Consider the following 12,390-nt stretch of genomic DNA (forward strand, 5'->3'; position numbering starts at 1 on the left):
TTGATATACATTTATAGACGCGTGTGTATTGCTTGATATACATTTTCAGACGCGTGTGTATTGCTTGATATACATTTTCAGGCGCGTGTGTATTGCTTGATATACATTTTCAGACGCGTGTGTATTGCTTGATATAAATTTTCAGGCGCGTGTGTATTGCTTGATATACATGTTCAGACGCGTGTGTATTGCTTGATATACATTTTCAGACGCGTGTGTATGGCTTGATATACATTTTCAGATGCGTGTGTATTGCTTGATATACATTTTCAGACGCGTGTGTATTGCTTGATATACATTTTCAGACGCGTGTGTATTGCTTGATATACATTTTCAGACGCGTGTGTATTGCTTGATATACATTTTCAGACGCGTGTGTATTGCTAGATATACATTTTCAGACGCGTGTGTATTGCTTGATATACATTTTCAGACGCGTGTGTATTGCTAGATATACATTTTCAGACGCGTGTGTATTGCTTGATATACATGTTCAGACGCGTGTGTATTGCTTGATATACATTTTCAGACGCGTGTGTATTGCTTGATATACATTTTCAGACGCGTGTGTATTGCTTGATATACATTTTCAGACGCGTGTGTATTGCTAGATATACATTTATAGACGCGTGTGTATTGCTTGATATACATTTATAGACGCGTGTGTATTGCTTGATATACATTTATAGACGCGTGTGTATTGCTTGATATACATTTATAGACGCGTGTGTATTGCTTGATATACATTTTCAGACGCGTGTGTATTGCTTGATATACATTTATAGACGCGTGTGTATTGCTTGATATACATTTTCAGACGCGTGTGTATTGCTTGGTATACATTTTCAGACGCGTGTGTATTGCTTGATATACATTTTCAGACGCGTGTGTATTGCTTGATATACATTTTCAGACGCGTGTGTATTGCTTGATATACATTTTCAGACGCGTGTGTATTGCTTGATATACATTTTCAGACGCGTGTGTATTGCTTGATATACACATTCAGACGCGTGTGTATTGCTTGATATACATTTTCAGACGCGTGTGTATTGCTTGATATACATTTTCAGACGCGTGTGTATTGCTTGATATACATTTATAGACGCGTGTGTATTGCTTGATATACATTTTCAGACGCGTGTGTATTGCTTGATATACATTTTCAGACGCGTGTGTATTGCTTGATATACACATTCAGACGCGTGTGTATTGCTTGATATACATTTTCAGACGCGTGTGTATTGCTTGATATACATTTTCAGACGCGTGTGTATTGCTTGATATACATTTTCAGACGCGTGTGTATTGCTTGATATACATTTTCAGACGCGTGTGTATTGCTTGATATACATTTTCAGGCGCGTGTGTATTGCTTGATATACATTTTCAGACGCGTGTGTATTGCTTGATATACATTTTCAGACGCGTGTGTATTGCTTGATATACATTTTCAGACGCGTGTGTATTGCTTGATATACATTTTCAGACGCGTGTGTATTGCTTGATATACATTTTCAGACGCGTGTGTATTGCTTGGTGCGTGTCTAGCAGGCGCAGGTGTTGCCGCTGGTGACTCTTTGCCCGGCCGTTGCTGGTGTTCAGTAGTTTGAGCACACATTCCCGCCCTCTTTCTTGGCAGGTGTATTAAACTCCACACGCTTTGTACAGCAAATAATATATTTGTTTAGGATAGCAGACAACAAACAAAAAACAGACCCACATTTTTCTTGGACCAGTTTATCCAGTACGAGCAGCTGAAAACCAGCTGCACCCACCCAGCACCAGTCACTGCTGGATGTTCTTCAGGGTTTGTGTGTCCCTGGAAATCCGAGACTCCAGGAGTCTGTGTGTCCCTGGAAATCCGAGACTCCAGGAGTCTGTGTGTCCCTGAAAATCCGAGACTCCAGGAGTCTGTGTGTCCCTGGAAATCCGAGACTCCAGGAGTCTGTGTGTCCCTGGAAATCCGAGACTCCAGGAGTCTGTGTGTCCCTGAAAATCCGAGACTCCAGGAGTCTGTGTGTCCCTGGAAATCTGAGACTCCAGGAGTCTGTGTGTCCCTGAAAATCCGAGACTCCAGGAGTCTGTGTGTCCCTGGAAATCCGAGACTCCAGCAGTCTGTGTGTCCCTGGAAATCCGAGACTCCAGGAGTCTGTGTGTCCCTGGAAATCCGAGACTCCAGCAGTCTGTGTGTCCCTGGAAATCCGAGACTCCAGGAGTCTGTGTGTCCCTGGAAATCCCAGACTTCTGTCTCAAAACTGCAGCCCTGAGTTTAAGAGACTTCATGCTGGTCGAAGAGCGGCTGGGTCAAGAAAAAAAGAAGAAAAAACAGAACTGTATTTGCGGTACCTGTACTCAAAACCGCGACCCCTATTAATGTAACTCCTGTATCCCAGTACCCAGTAAGAAGCCATTCAACTGGTTCCAGTTCCCAGCACTGGCAGCAGATGCTGGAATGCTGAGCAGCTCAGTTTGTTAATTATGTAAAATATTCAAACAAGTAACTCTCCTGCTGCAGCCTTGTTTGAGTTTCTTATTATTACCAGCACAGACTGCCATTTAGAAACCCCACAGAAACACTGCTGCCAGGAGCTCCACACCTCCACACCATCAGAGCTCAGGAGGTAGAAATGCTTATTTTTTTACTCGCCTTAGGGATTGAGAAAGTGAAATAGGTGCTTATATTATACATTGGTTTTGTGCAGCTGCTGGCAACAGCGGAATCAGCTGCCTTACATGTGATAAATGTTCCGTTCTTAAAATTTTAGTTTGTTTTAATGTTGCCATCCTCAGGTGCTGTGAATCTAGTTTCGCCGGGACTGTGTTTCTGCTGCAGTGATGAATGTGATTGCTGTGGTGATATCCTTCCTGGCGTGTGATATCGCAGCCAGCTCCCTGCTGCACTGCGGGCTTCTCCTGCTGCCCCTCACACTGGACCCCTTCGGGGCCGAGTCGCTGCTCTGCCTCTGGCTGGTGGCTCTGGTTAAACTGGCCCTGCTCAGTCAGACCTCCCTGAGTCTCCTCTCTCAAGCTGGGAGAGGCAGTGCTGTGAGGGGCCGGGCCCCCCTGCTCTATGCGGCCGCGCTGTGCGCTCTCACTCCGGCTCTCCAGAGCTGGCAGCGGGTGGTGTATGTGAAGCCCGTGGAGATCGTCACCGGATCTCCGTGCCTCGGCTTCTGCCTGCTGGCCAGTGCAGTGACGGCGACGGCCTGCCTGTTCTGGGAGACCGCGCTCCCCTGCAGTGCCGGGACCGAGGCAGGGGACTCCAGTGGGGAGGAGAAGAAGCAGCAAGCCAGGGTCTTGTTCATGAGGGTGATTGGATACTCCAAACCAGACATCGTCCTGCTGGGAGGAGCCTTCCTGTTCCTGTCGCTGGCAGTGATATGTGAGTAGCACTGTCCATCTATAACCCCATTGCAGCCCACTGGCCACTAGATTAGACACTGAGAACATAGACATTGAATAGGTATGGGGTACCCAGGGCAGCACATTCATTGAATAGGTATGGGGTACCCAGGGCAGCACATTCATTGAATAGGTATGAGGTACCCAGGGCAGCACATTCATTGAATAGGTATGAGGTACCCAGGGCAGCACATTCATTGAATAGGTATGAGGTACCCAGGGCAGCACATTCATTGAATAGGTATGAGGTACCCAGGGCAGCACATTCATTGATTAGGTATGAGGTACCCAGGACAGCACATTCATTGAATAGGTATGAGGTACCCAGGGCAGCACATTCATTGAATAGGTATGAGGTACCCAGGACAGCACAGGCTTCATTCACACTAGTTTATTTATTCAGGGGTCACCTCTTCAGTTTCTTTAGCTGTTTCAGTCTCTGGGTTTCTATCCTTGTTTCTTCTTTATGAGTATTTCAGTGCTTAATGCTTTAAATGCACTCTTACATGTACCCTCAATGATACACACGTTCTGATTTTCAAGTGGTTTTTAATGTTGAGGACATCTTCAGTTATAAAGCTCTGAAACTAATAAAACAAGTCACATTTACAGAGAAGTCAGGTTGGAGTGAGACGCATTGATTTCTGAACTTTGTTGAGTCCATTTCAGCAGTCTGACTCCCAAAAGAAAAGGACATGGCAATGCTTTTCAATGAAGTCTTCCCAATAGAGTGTTACAGGGGGTTTATTTTCAAATCAGATCAGATCAAATCAGACTGCTAGATTCTCTGACCTTGGCATCTCGATTATCATATTCACAGAGACAACCGAACTGCACTGAGCAAAATACTACACTACATGTCGTTTACAAGAGGGTCCCGGGTGACAGCAGAGTCCGTCCACACATCCACACACTCCCACAATGCACCCTGCTGCAGCACATCCACACACTCCCACAATGCACCATGCTGCAGCACATCCACACACTCCCACAATGAACCATGCTGCAGCACATCCACACACTCCCACAATGCACCCTGCTGCAGCATATTCACACACTCCCACAATGCACCATGCTGCAGCACATCCACACACTCCCACAATGCACCCTGCTGCAGCACATCCACACACTCCCACAATGCACCCTGCTGCAGCATATTCACACACTCCCACAATGCACCATGCTGCAGCACATTCACACACTCCCACAATGCACCATGCTGCAGCACATCCACACACTCCCACAATGCACCCTGCTGCAGCACATCCACACACTCCCACAATGCACCATGCTGCAGCACATCCACACACTCCCACAATGCACCATGCTGCAGCACATCCACACACTCCCACAATGCACCCTGCTGCAGCACATCCACACACTCCCACAATGCACCATGCTGCAGCACATCCACACACTCCCACAATGCACCCTGCTGCAGCATATTCACACACTCCCACAATGCACCATGCTGCAGCACATTCACACACTCCCACAATGCACCATGCTGCAGCACATCCACACACTCCCACAATGCACCCTGCTGCAGCACATCCACACACTCCCACAATGCACCATGCTGCAGCACATCCACACACTCCCACAATGCACCATGCTGCAGCACATTCACACACTCCCACAATGCACCATGCTGCAGCACATCCACACACTCCCACAATGCACCCTGCTGCAGCACATCCACACACTCCCACAATGCACCATGCTGCAGCACATCCACACACTTCCACAATGCACCCTGCTGCAGCACATCCACACACTCCCACAATGCACCCTGCTGCAGTACATTCAGACAGATGGACTCTGTGTTTTCACTGATTGGGTATTGACTGCCCAATCCTATTTTGTGTATTGACTGCCCTGTGTTGTGTTGTGTATTGATTGCCATGTCCTGTGTTGTGTATTGACTGTCCTATCCTGTGTTGTGTATTGACTGTCCTGTCCTGTGTTGTGTATTGACTGTCCTGTCCTGTGTTGTGTATTGACTGCCCTGTCCTGTATTGTGTATTGACTGCCCTGTCCTGTGTTGTGTTTTGACTGCCCTGTCCTGTGTTGTGCATTGACTGTCCTGTCCTGTGTTGTGTATTGACTGCCCTGTCCTGTGTTGTGTTTTGACTGCCCTGTCCTGTGTTGTGCATTGACTGCCCTGTCCTGTGTTGTGCATTGACTGTCCTGTCCTGTGTTGTGTACTGACTGTCCTGTCCTGTGTTGTTGTGTATTGACTGTCCTGTCCTGTGTTGTGTATTGACTGCCCTGTCCTGTGTTGTGTATTGACTGCCCTGTCCTGTGTTGTATATTGACTGTCCTGTCCTGTGTTGTGTATTGACTGTCCTGTCCTGTGTTGTGTATTGACTGTCCTGTCCTGTGTTGTGTATTGACTGCCCTGTCCTGTGTTGTCTTGTTTGCAGTTGAGATGTTCATTCCCTTCTACACGGGGAAGGTGATTGACATCCTGGGCTCCAGGTACAAGCAGAACGCCTTCAGCAGCGCCATCCTCTTCATGGGGCTCTTTTCACTGGGGAGGTACCTGTCTGCACTTATACACTATAATGCACTAACCCTCACCCTCACCATAACCCTAACCCTCACCCTCACCCTAACCTTCACTGGGGAGGTACCTGTCTGCACTTATACATTATAATGCACTAACCCTAACCCTCACCCTCACCCTCACCATAACCCTCACCCTCACCCTCACCGGGGAGGTAAGTCCACACGACAGCACAGCGTCCTTCTGTCTGTATAAAGCTTTTCTAAAGCCCCGCGTGGCTGAAGCCAGGGAGTGCCGTGGTAATGCCCTCACTGCTGGAGTTTTAGAGACACTCTGTCAATGTGTTTACATCTCAGACACTAGTGGCTCAATCAGCTCACACAGCACTGTGGTTCAGGTTCAATCAGCTCACACAGCACTGTGGTTCGGGTTCAATCAGCTCACACAGCACTGTGGTTCAGGATCAATCATCTCACACAGCACTGTGGTTCAGGATCAATCAGCTCACACAGCACTGTGGATCAGGTTCAATCAGCTCACACAGCACTGTGGATCAGGTTCAATCAGCTCACACAGCACTGTGGTTTGGGTTCAATCAGCTCACACAGCACTGTGGTTCAGGATCAATCAGCTCACACAGCACTGTGGATCAAGATCAATCAGCTTACACAGCACTGTGGTTCGGGTTCAATCAGCTCACACAGCACTGTGGTTCAATCAGCTCACACAGCACTGTGGTTCGGGTTCAATCAGCTCACACAGCACTGTGGTTCAGGTTCAATCAGCTCACACAGCACTGTGGTTCGGGTTCAATCAGCTCACACAGCACTGTGGTTCAGGTTCAATCAGCTCACACAGCACTGTGGTTCAGGTTCAATCAGCTCACCCAGCACTGTGGTTCAGGTTCAATCAGCTCACACAGCACTGTGGTTCGGGTTCAATCAGCTCACACAGCACTGTGGTTCAGGATCAATCAGCTCACACAGCACTGTGGTTCAGGATCAATCAGCTCACACAGCACTGTGGTTCAGGTTCAATCAGCTCACCCAGCACTGTGGTTCGGGTTCAATCAGCTCACACAGCACTGTGGTTCAATCAGCTCACACAGCACTGTGGATCAGGTTCAATCAGCTCACCCAGCACTGTGGTTCAGGATCAATCAGCTCACACAGCACTGTGGTTCAGGTTCAATCAGCTCACCCAGCACTGTGGTTCAGGATCAATCAGCTCACACAGCACTGTGGTTCAGGTTCAATCAGCTCACACAGCACTGTGGTTCGGGTTCAATCAGCTCACACAGCACTGTGGTTCAATCAGCTCACACAGCACTGTGGATCAGGTTCAATCAGCTCACCCAGCACTGTGGTTCAGGATCAATCAGCTCACACAGCACTGTGGTTCAGGTTCAATCAGCTCACACAGCACTGTGGTTCGGGTTCAATCAGCTCACACAGCACTGTGGTTCAATCAGCTCACACAGCACTGTGGATCAGGTTCAATCAGCTCACCCAGCACTGTGGTTCAGGATCAATCAGCTCACACAGCACTGTGGTTCAGGTTCAATCAGCTCACCCAGCACTGTGGTTCAGGATCAATCAGCTCACACAGCACTGTGGTTCAGTGGTTCTCTCTCTCTCTTCATGTGCTCCCTCTCTCAATTCAATTTTCAATTCAAATTGGCTTTATTGGCATGACAATAAAAAGAATTGTGTTGCCAAAGCACATACATGGCATAACCGACTCAAATATACAGACAAAGAATTTTTTTTTTTTTTTTAATACTAACAGTATCCCTCCTCCCTCTATATTAATACAGTAAACAGAATCCCTCCCTTCCCCTCTATATCAAACAGTACCCCCTTCCCCCCCTCTATATTAAACAGAATCCCCCTCCCTCCCTCTATTAAACAGAATCCCCCTCCCTCCCTCTATTAAACAGAATCCCCCTCCCTCCCTCTTTTAAACAGAATCCCCCTCCCTCCCTCTATTAAACAGAATCCCCCCTCCCTCAATTAAACAGAATACCCCCTCCCTCCCTCCCTCCCTCTCTCTATATTAAACAGAATCCCTCCCTCCCTCCCTCTCTCTTTTCCCTCTCTAGTGTGCCGTGTTCACGGTCTGTCCCTCAGGCTATGACAGGTCTCCACGTATTGACCAGCCAGTCTGGCTGTGTGTTTGTCTTCCCCCAGCAGGATTGACAGCTTCTGGGTATCACACATTTTTGGGAATTCTGGGACTAAATCACAGAATTTGGGGAAGAAAATGTCCCTTATGTTTTTATATTTTTCACACTGTGTCAGGAAGTGAATCTCTGTCTCGACCTCTCCTGTCTCACAGTGACCACAGTGCCTGTTCTCCCTGGCCAGCCAGGTTTGCCTCTGTCGGCCTTTTTCAATGGCCAGGTTGTGGTCACTGAGCCGGTATTTGGTCAGGATCTGCCTCTGCTTTGTGTTTCTGACAGTTACCAGGTAATCTGCCAGGGTGTAATTTCTATTTAGGGTCCGATAGCACTCTAGTTTGTTTTGTGTTTTAGTATTTGTATCCCAATGGTCCAGATAGGAGTGTTTCAGGTGTTTTATAATTTGGTTGACACTAATTGGAATTGTTTTTGCAGTGCTGTCCTGAAGCTGACTGATGTCAGTGTTGCTCAGCTCAGTGAGCTTCAGGACCAGCTGGCTGAGGGGACTCTTTTCTGGGCTGAGCTCTTGGTATTGCAGGGCTTTATGATGGAGTGAGTTTGGGTCACTAGTTTTTAGATGAATCCAGTATTTTAATGCTCTTTTTTGGATATTAATTATCAATGGATAAAGGCCTAATTCAGCCCTGCATGCATTGTTTGGTGTTTTTCTTTGTAATCTCATGATGTTTTTACAGAACTCTGCATGCAGGGTTTCTGTGGGGTGTTTGTCCCATTTTGTGTAGTCCTGGTTGGTGATTGGACCCCACACTTCACTGCCATAGAGAGCAATTGGCTGAATTACACTTTCAAAAATTTTGAGCCAAATTTTGACGGTAGGATTTATATTGTAGAGCCTCCTCTTTATGGCATAAAAAGCCCTGCGTGCTTTCTCCTTTAGTGCATTCACTGCCAGGTTAAAGCTCCCTGATGCACTGATGGTCAGACCCAGGTATGTGTAGCTGCTGGTGTGCTCTAGGGTGGTGTTGCCTAGAGTGAAGTGGTACTTATTTCCCTGAGATCTGGCTTTCTTCTGGAATATCATGACTCTGGTCTTGTTCATGTTTACTGTCAGGGCCCAGGTCTGACAGTACTGCTCTAGCAGTGCCAGGCTCTGCTGCAGCCCCTGCTCTGTGGGCGACAGCAGGACCAGGTCATCTGCATAGAGCAGGAACTTGACTTCAGTGTCATGTAGAGTGAGGCCAGGGGCTGCAGACTGCTCCAGCACTGTGGCCAGCTCATTGATATAGATGTTGAACAGTGTTGGGCTCAGACTGCAGCCCTGTCTCACCCCACGCCCTTGTGTGAAGAATTCTGTTCTTTTGTTGCCAATTTTCACACCACACTTATTTTCTGAGTACATCGATTTTATGATGTCATAGACTTTACCCCCTACACCACTTTGAAGAAGTTTAAGAAATAGTCCTTTATGCCAAATTGAATCAAATGCCTTTTTAAAGTCTATAAAGCAGGCGAATATTTTTCCTTTATTAGTTTGATGGACATGTTTATTGATTAGGGCGTGTAGGGTGTAAACATGATCAGAAGTGAGGTGTTTTGGTAGAAATCCAATCTGACTCTTACTCAGGACACTGTGTTCGGTAAGGAAGGCCAGTATCCGGGCGTTAATGATACTGCAGAACACCTTCCCCAGATTACTGCTCACACAGATGCCCCGGTAGTTATTGGGGTCGAATTTCTTTCCACTTTTATATATGGGTGTTATAAGCCCTTGGTTCCAGGTCTCAGGGAAATACCCAGCTCTCAGTACGAGATTGAGGAGTTTGAGCAGGGCCTCCTGCAGCTTGGGGCTGCTGTGTTTGAGCATCTCAGCGTTGATGCTGTCAGGTCCACTTGCTTTTTTTGATTTGAGGGCCTTGAGTTTATCATTCAGCTCCTCCACCGTGATTGGGGTGTCTAGGGGGTTCTGATTGTCCTTAATACAGGATTCTAAATTTTTTAGTTTTTCACAAATGGCATTTTGAGTTTTTTGTTCTTTGTTTTGTATTTCTTTGTAAAGGTTTTCAAAATGTTTTTTCCAAATGTTTCCATTTTGGATGGCTAATTCTTCTTTTTTTGTTGAATTTAGGTTGTTCCAGGTTTCCCAAAAATGATTTTGGTTTATTGACTCCTCAATTTCGCTGAGTTGTTTATTAATATGGTCTTGTTTTTTATTTCTTAGGGTGTGTTTGTATTGTTTCAGTGCCTCACAGTATCTGAGACGTAAATCTGGGCTGTCTGGATCTTTATGTTTTTGATTGGATAGCTGTCTTAGTTTTTCCCTTCTAGTTTTACATTCTTCATCAAACCACTTTTCTTTGAATTTATTCTTTTGGTTGTTTTTCCGATTTACTATTTTTAATTTAGATTTTTCTGCTGCTTTTCTAAATATGTTATTCAAATCTTTTACAGCCAGAGTTACTCCTGTTTTTGTGTGTTGATACTGTGTGTTTTGAAATGTGTGTATAAGGGTTTCTATTTCATTGGTGCCAATTGCTTCTTTGTATATTTCTGTGCTGTTTGGAGCCCATCTGTAGGAATGGTTTAGATTGTACAGCTTACAGGGCTGTGTCTGTGTGTTGTTGATCTGCTCTGTTCTTTTTATGAACACAGTGATTTGGCTGTGATCTGACAGGGGGGTTTGTGGTCTGACAGTGAATGCATTAATAAAGGAGGGGTCCAGGTCAGTGATGGCATAGTCCACCACACTGTTACCAAGAGCTAAGCTGTATGTAAACCTACCTAAAGAGTCCCCTCTGATCCTGCCATTCATGATATATAGGCCTAGGCCTTGACAGAGATTCAATAATTGTCTCCCATTTTTATTTACCACACTGTCATGGCTATTCCTGTTTGTAGTCATGTGCGTGTGGTATAGAGGGGATTGTCCGAATATGTGGCTGTTCCCCTGTGTGTTAATGGAGTCAGGCAGAGTGCCTGTTCTGGCATTAAAGTCACCGCAGAGCAGCACACTTCCCTGGGCCTGGAAGTGGCAGATCTCTGTCTGGAGATCATGGAAGGTGTCTTCCTTGTAATAAGGGGAGTCCGATGGGGGGATGTAGGCTGCACACAGGTAGATATCTGTTTGGCAGGTGACAATGCTATTACTCATTTTTAGCCACAGGTGGGTCTCTCCTGTTCTTATTGGTCTAATAGAGTCGGTGAGCTCCTCTCTGTACCACACAATGATCCCCCCTGAGTCTCTGCCACGCTTTACGTGTGAGTGTTTCAGGGAGGGCACTATAATCTCCCTGTAGCCTGAGGGACAGTGAGTGGACACATCAGCACGGCACCACGTCTCGTGGAGAATAATTATATTTATGTTATTTATATTTCTGATGAATTCAGGGTCTGTGCTCTTCAGCCCAAACACTGACGAACACAAACCCTCTCTTCATGTGCTCCCTCTCTCCCAACTCTCTCTCTCTTCATGTGCTCCCTCTCTCCCCAGCTCTCTCTCTCTTCATGTGCTCCCTCTCTCCCCAGCTCTCTCTCGCTCTTCATGTGCTCCCTCTCTCCCCAGCTCTCTCTCTCTTCATGTCCTCCCTCTCTCCCCAGCTCTCTCTCTCTCTTCATGTGCTCCCTCTCTCCCCAGCTCTCTCTCTCTCTTCATGTGCTCCCTCTCTCCCCAGCTCTCTCTCTTCATGTGCTCCCTCTCTCCCCAGCTCTCTCTCTTCATGTGCTCCCTCTCTCCCCAGCTCTCTCTCTTCATGTGCTCCCTCTCTCCCCAGCTCTCTCTCTCTCTTCATGTGCTCCCTCTCTCCCCAGCTCTCTCTCTCTCTTCATGTGCTCCCTCTCTCCCCAGCTCTCTCTCTCTCTTCATGTGCTCCCTCTCTCCCCAGCTCTCTCTCTCTCTTCATGTGCTCCCTCTCTCCCCAGCTCTCTCTCTTCATGTGCTCCCTCTCTCCCCAGCTCTCTCTCTCTCTTCATGTGCTCCCTCTCTCCCCAGCTCTCTCTCTTCATGTGCTCCCTCTCTCCCCAGCTCTCTCTCTCTTCATGTGCTCCCTCTCTCCCCAGCTCTCTCTCTCTCTTCATGTGCTCCCTCTCTCCCCAGCTCTCTCTCTTCATGTGCTCCCTCTCTCCCCAGCTCTCTCTCTTCATGTGCTCCCTCTCTCCCCAGCTCTCTCTCTCTCTTCATGTGCTTCCTCTCTCCCCAGCTCTCTCTCTTCATGTGCTCCCTCTCTCCCCAGCTCTCTCTCTCTTCATGTGCTCCCTCTCTCCCCAGCTCTCTCTCTCTCTTCATGTGCTCCCTCTCTCCCCAGCTCTCTCTTTCTTCATGTGCTTCCTCTCTCCCCAGCTC

At 47.2% G+C, this 12,390-nt stretch overlaps 1 protein-coding gene across 3 annotated transcripts in view; it reads left to right on the forward strand.

The window, feature by feature from the left end:
* LOC117433951 (antigen peptide transporter 2-like) overlaps nt 1–12,390 on the forward strand; it is a 34,530-nt gene that overhangs the window by 605 nt on the left and 21,535 nt on the right. For 2 of the 3 annotated variants that reach the window (XM_059008951.1, XM_059008952.1), the window contains exons 2-3: nt 2,794–3,385; nt 5,832–5,946. In XM_059008951.1, the coding sequence (XP_058864934.1) occupies nt 2,839–3,385; nt 5,832–5,946 (662 nt within the window). In that variant the 5' untranslated portion in view covers nt 2,794–2,838. Of the gene's footprint in view, nt 1–1,205; nt 2,625–2,793; nt 3,386–5,831; nt 5,947–12,390 lie in introns of those variants that run through there. The other variant, XM_059008950.1, reaches the window with a different exon arrangement.

Source organism: Acipenser ruthenus, chromosome 38 (assembly GCF_902713425.1).
Source record: "Acipenser ruthenus chromosome 38, fAciRut3.2 maternal haplotype, whole genome shotgun sequence".
Classification (NCBI taxonomy): Eukaryota; Metazoa; Chordata; class Actinopteri; order Acipenseriformes; family Acipenseridae; genus Acipenser; species Acipenser ruthenus.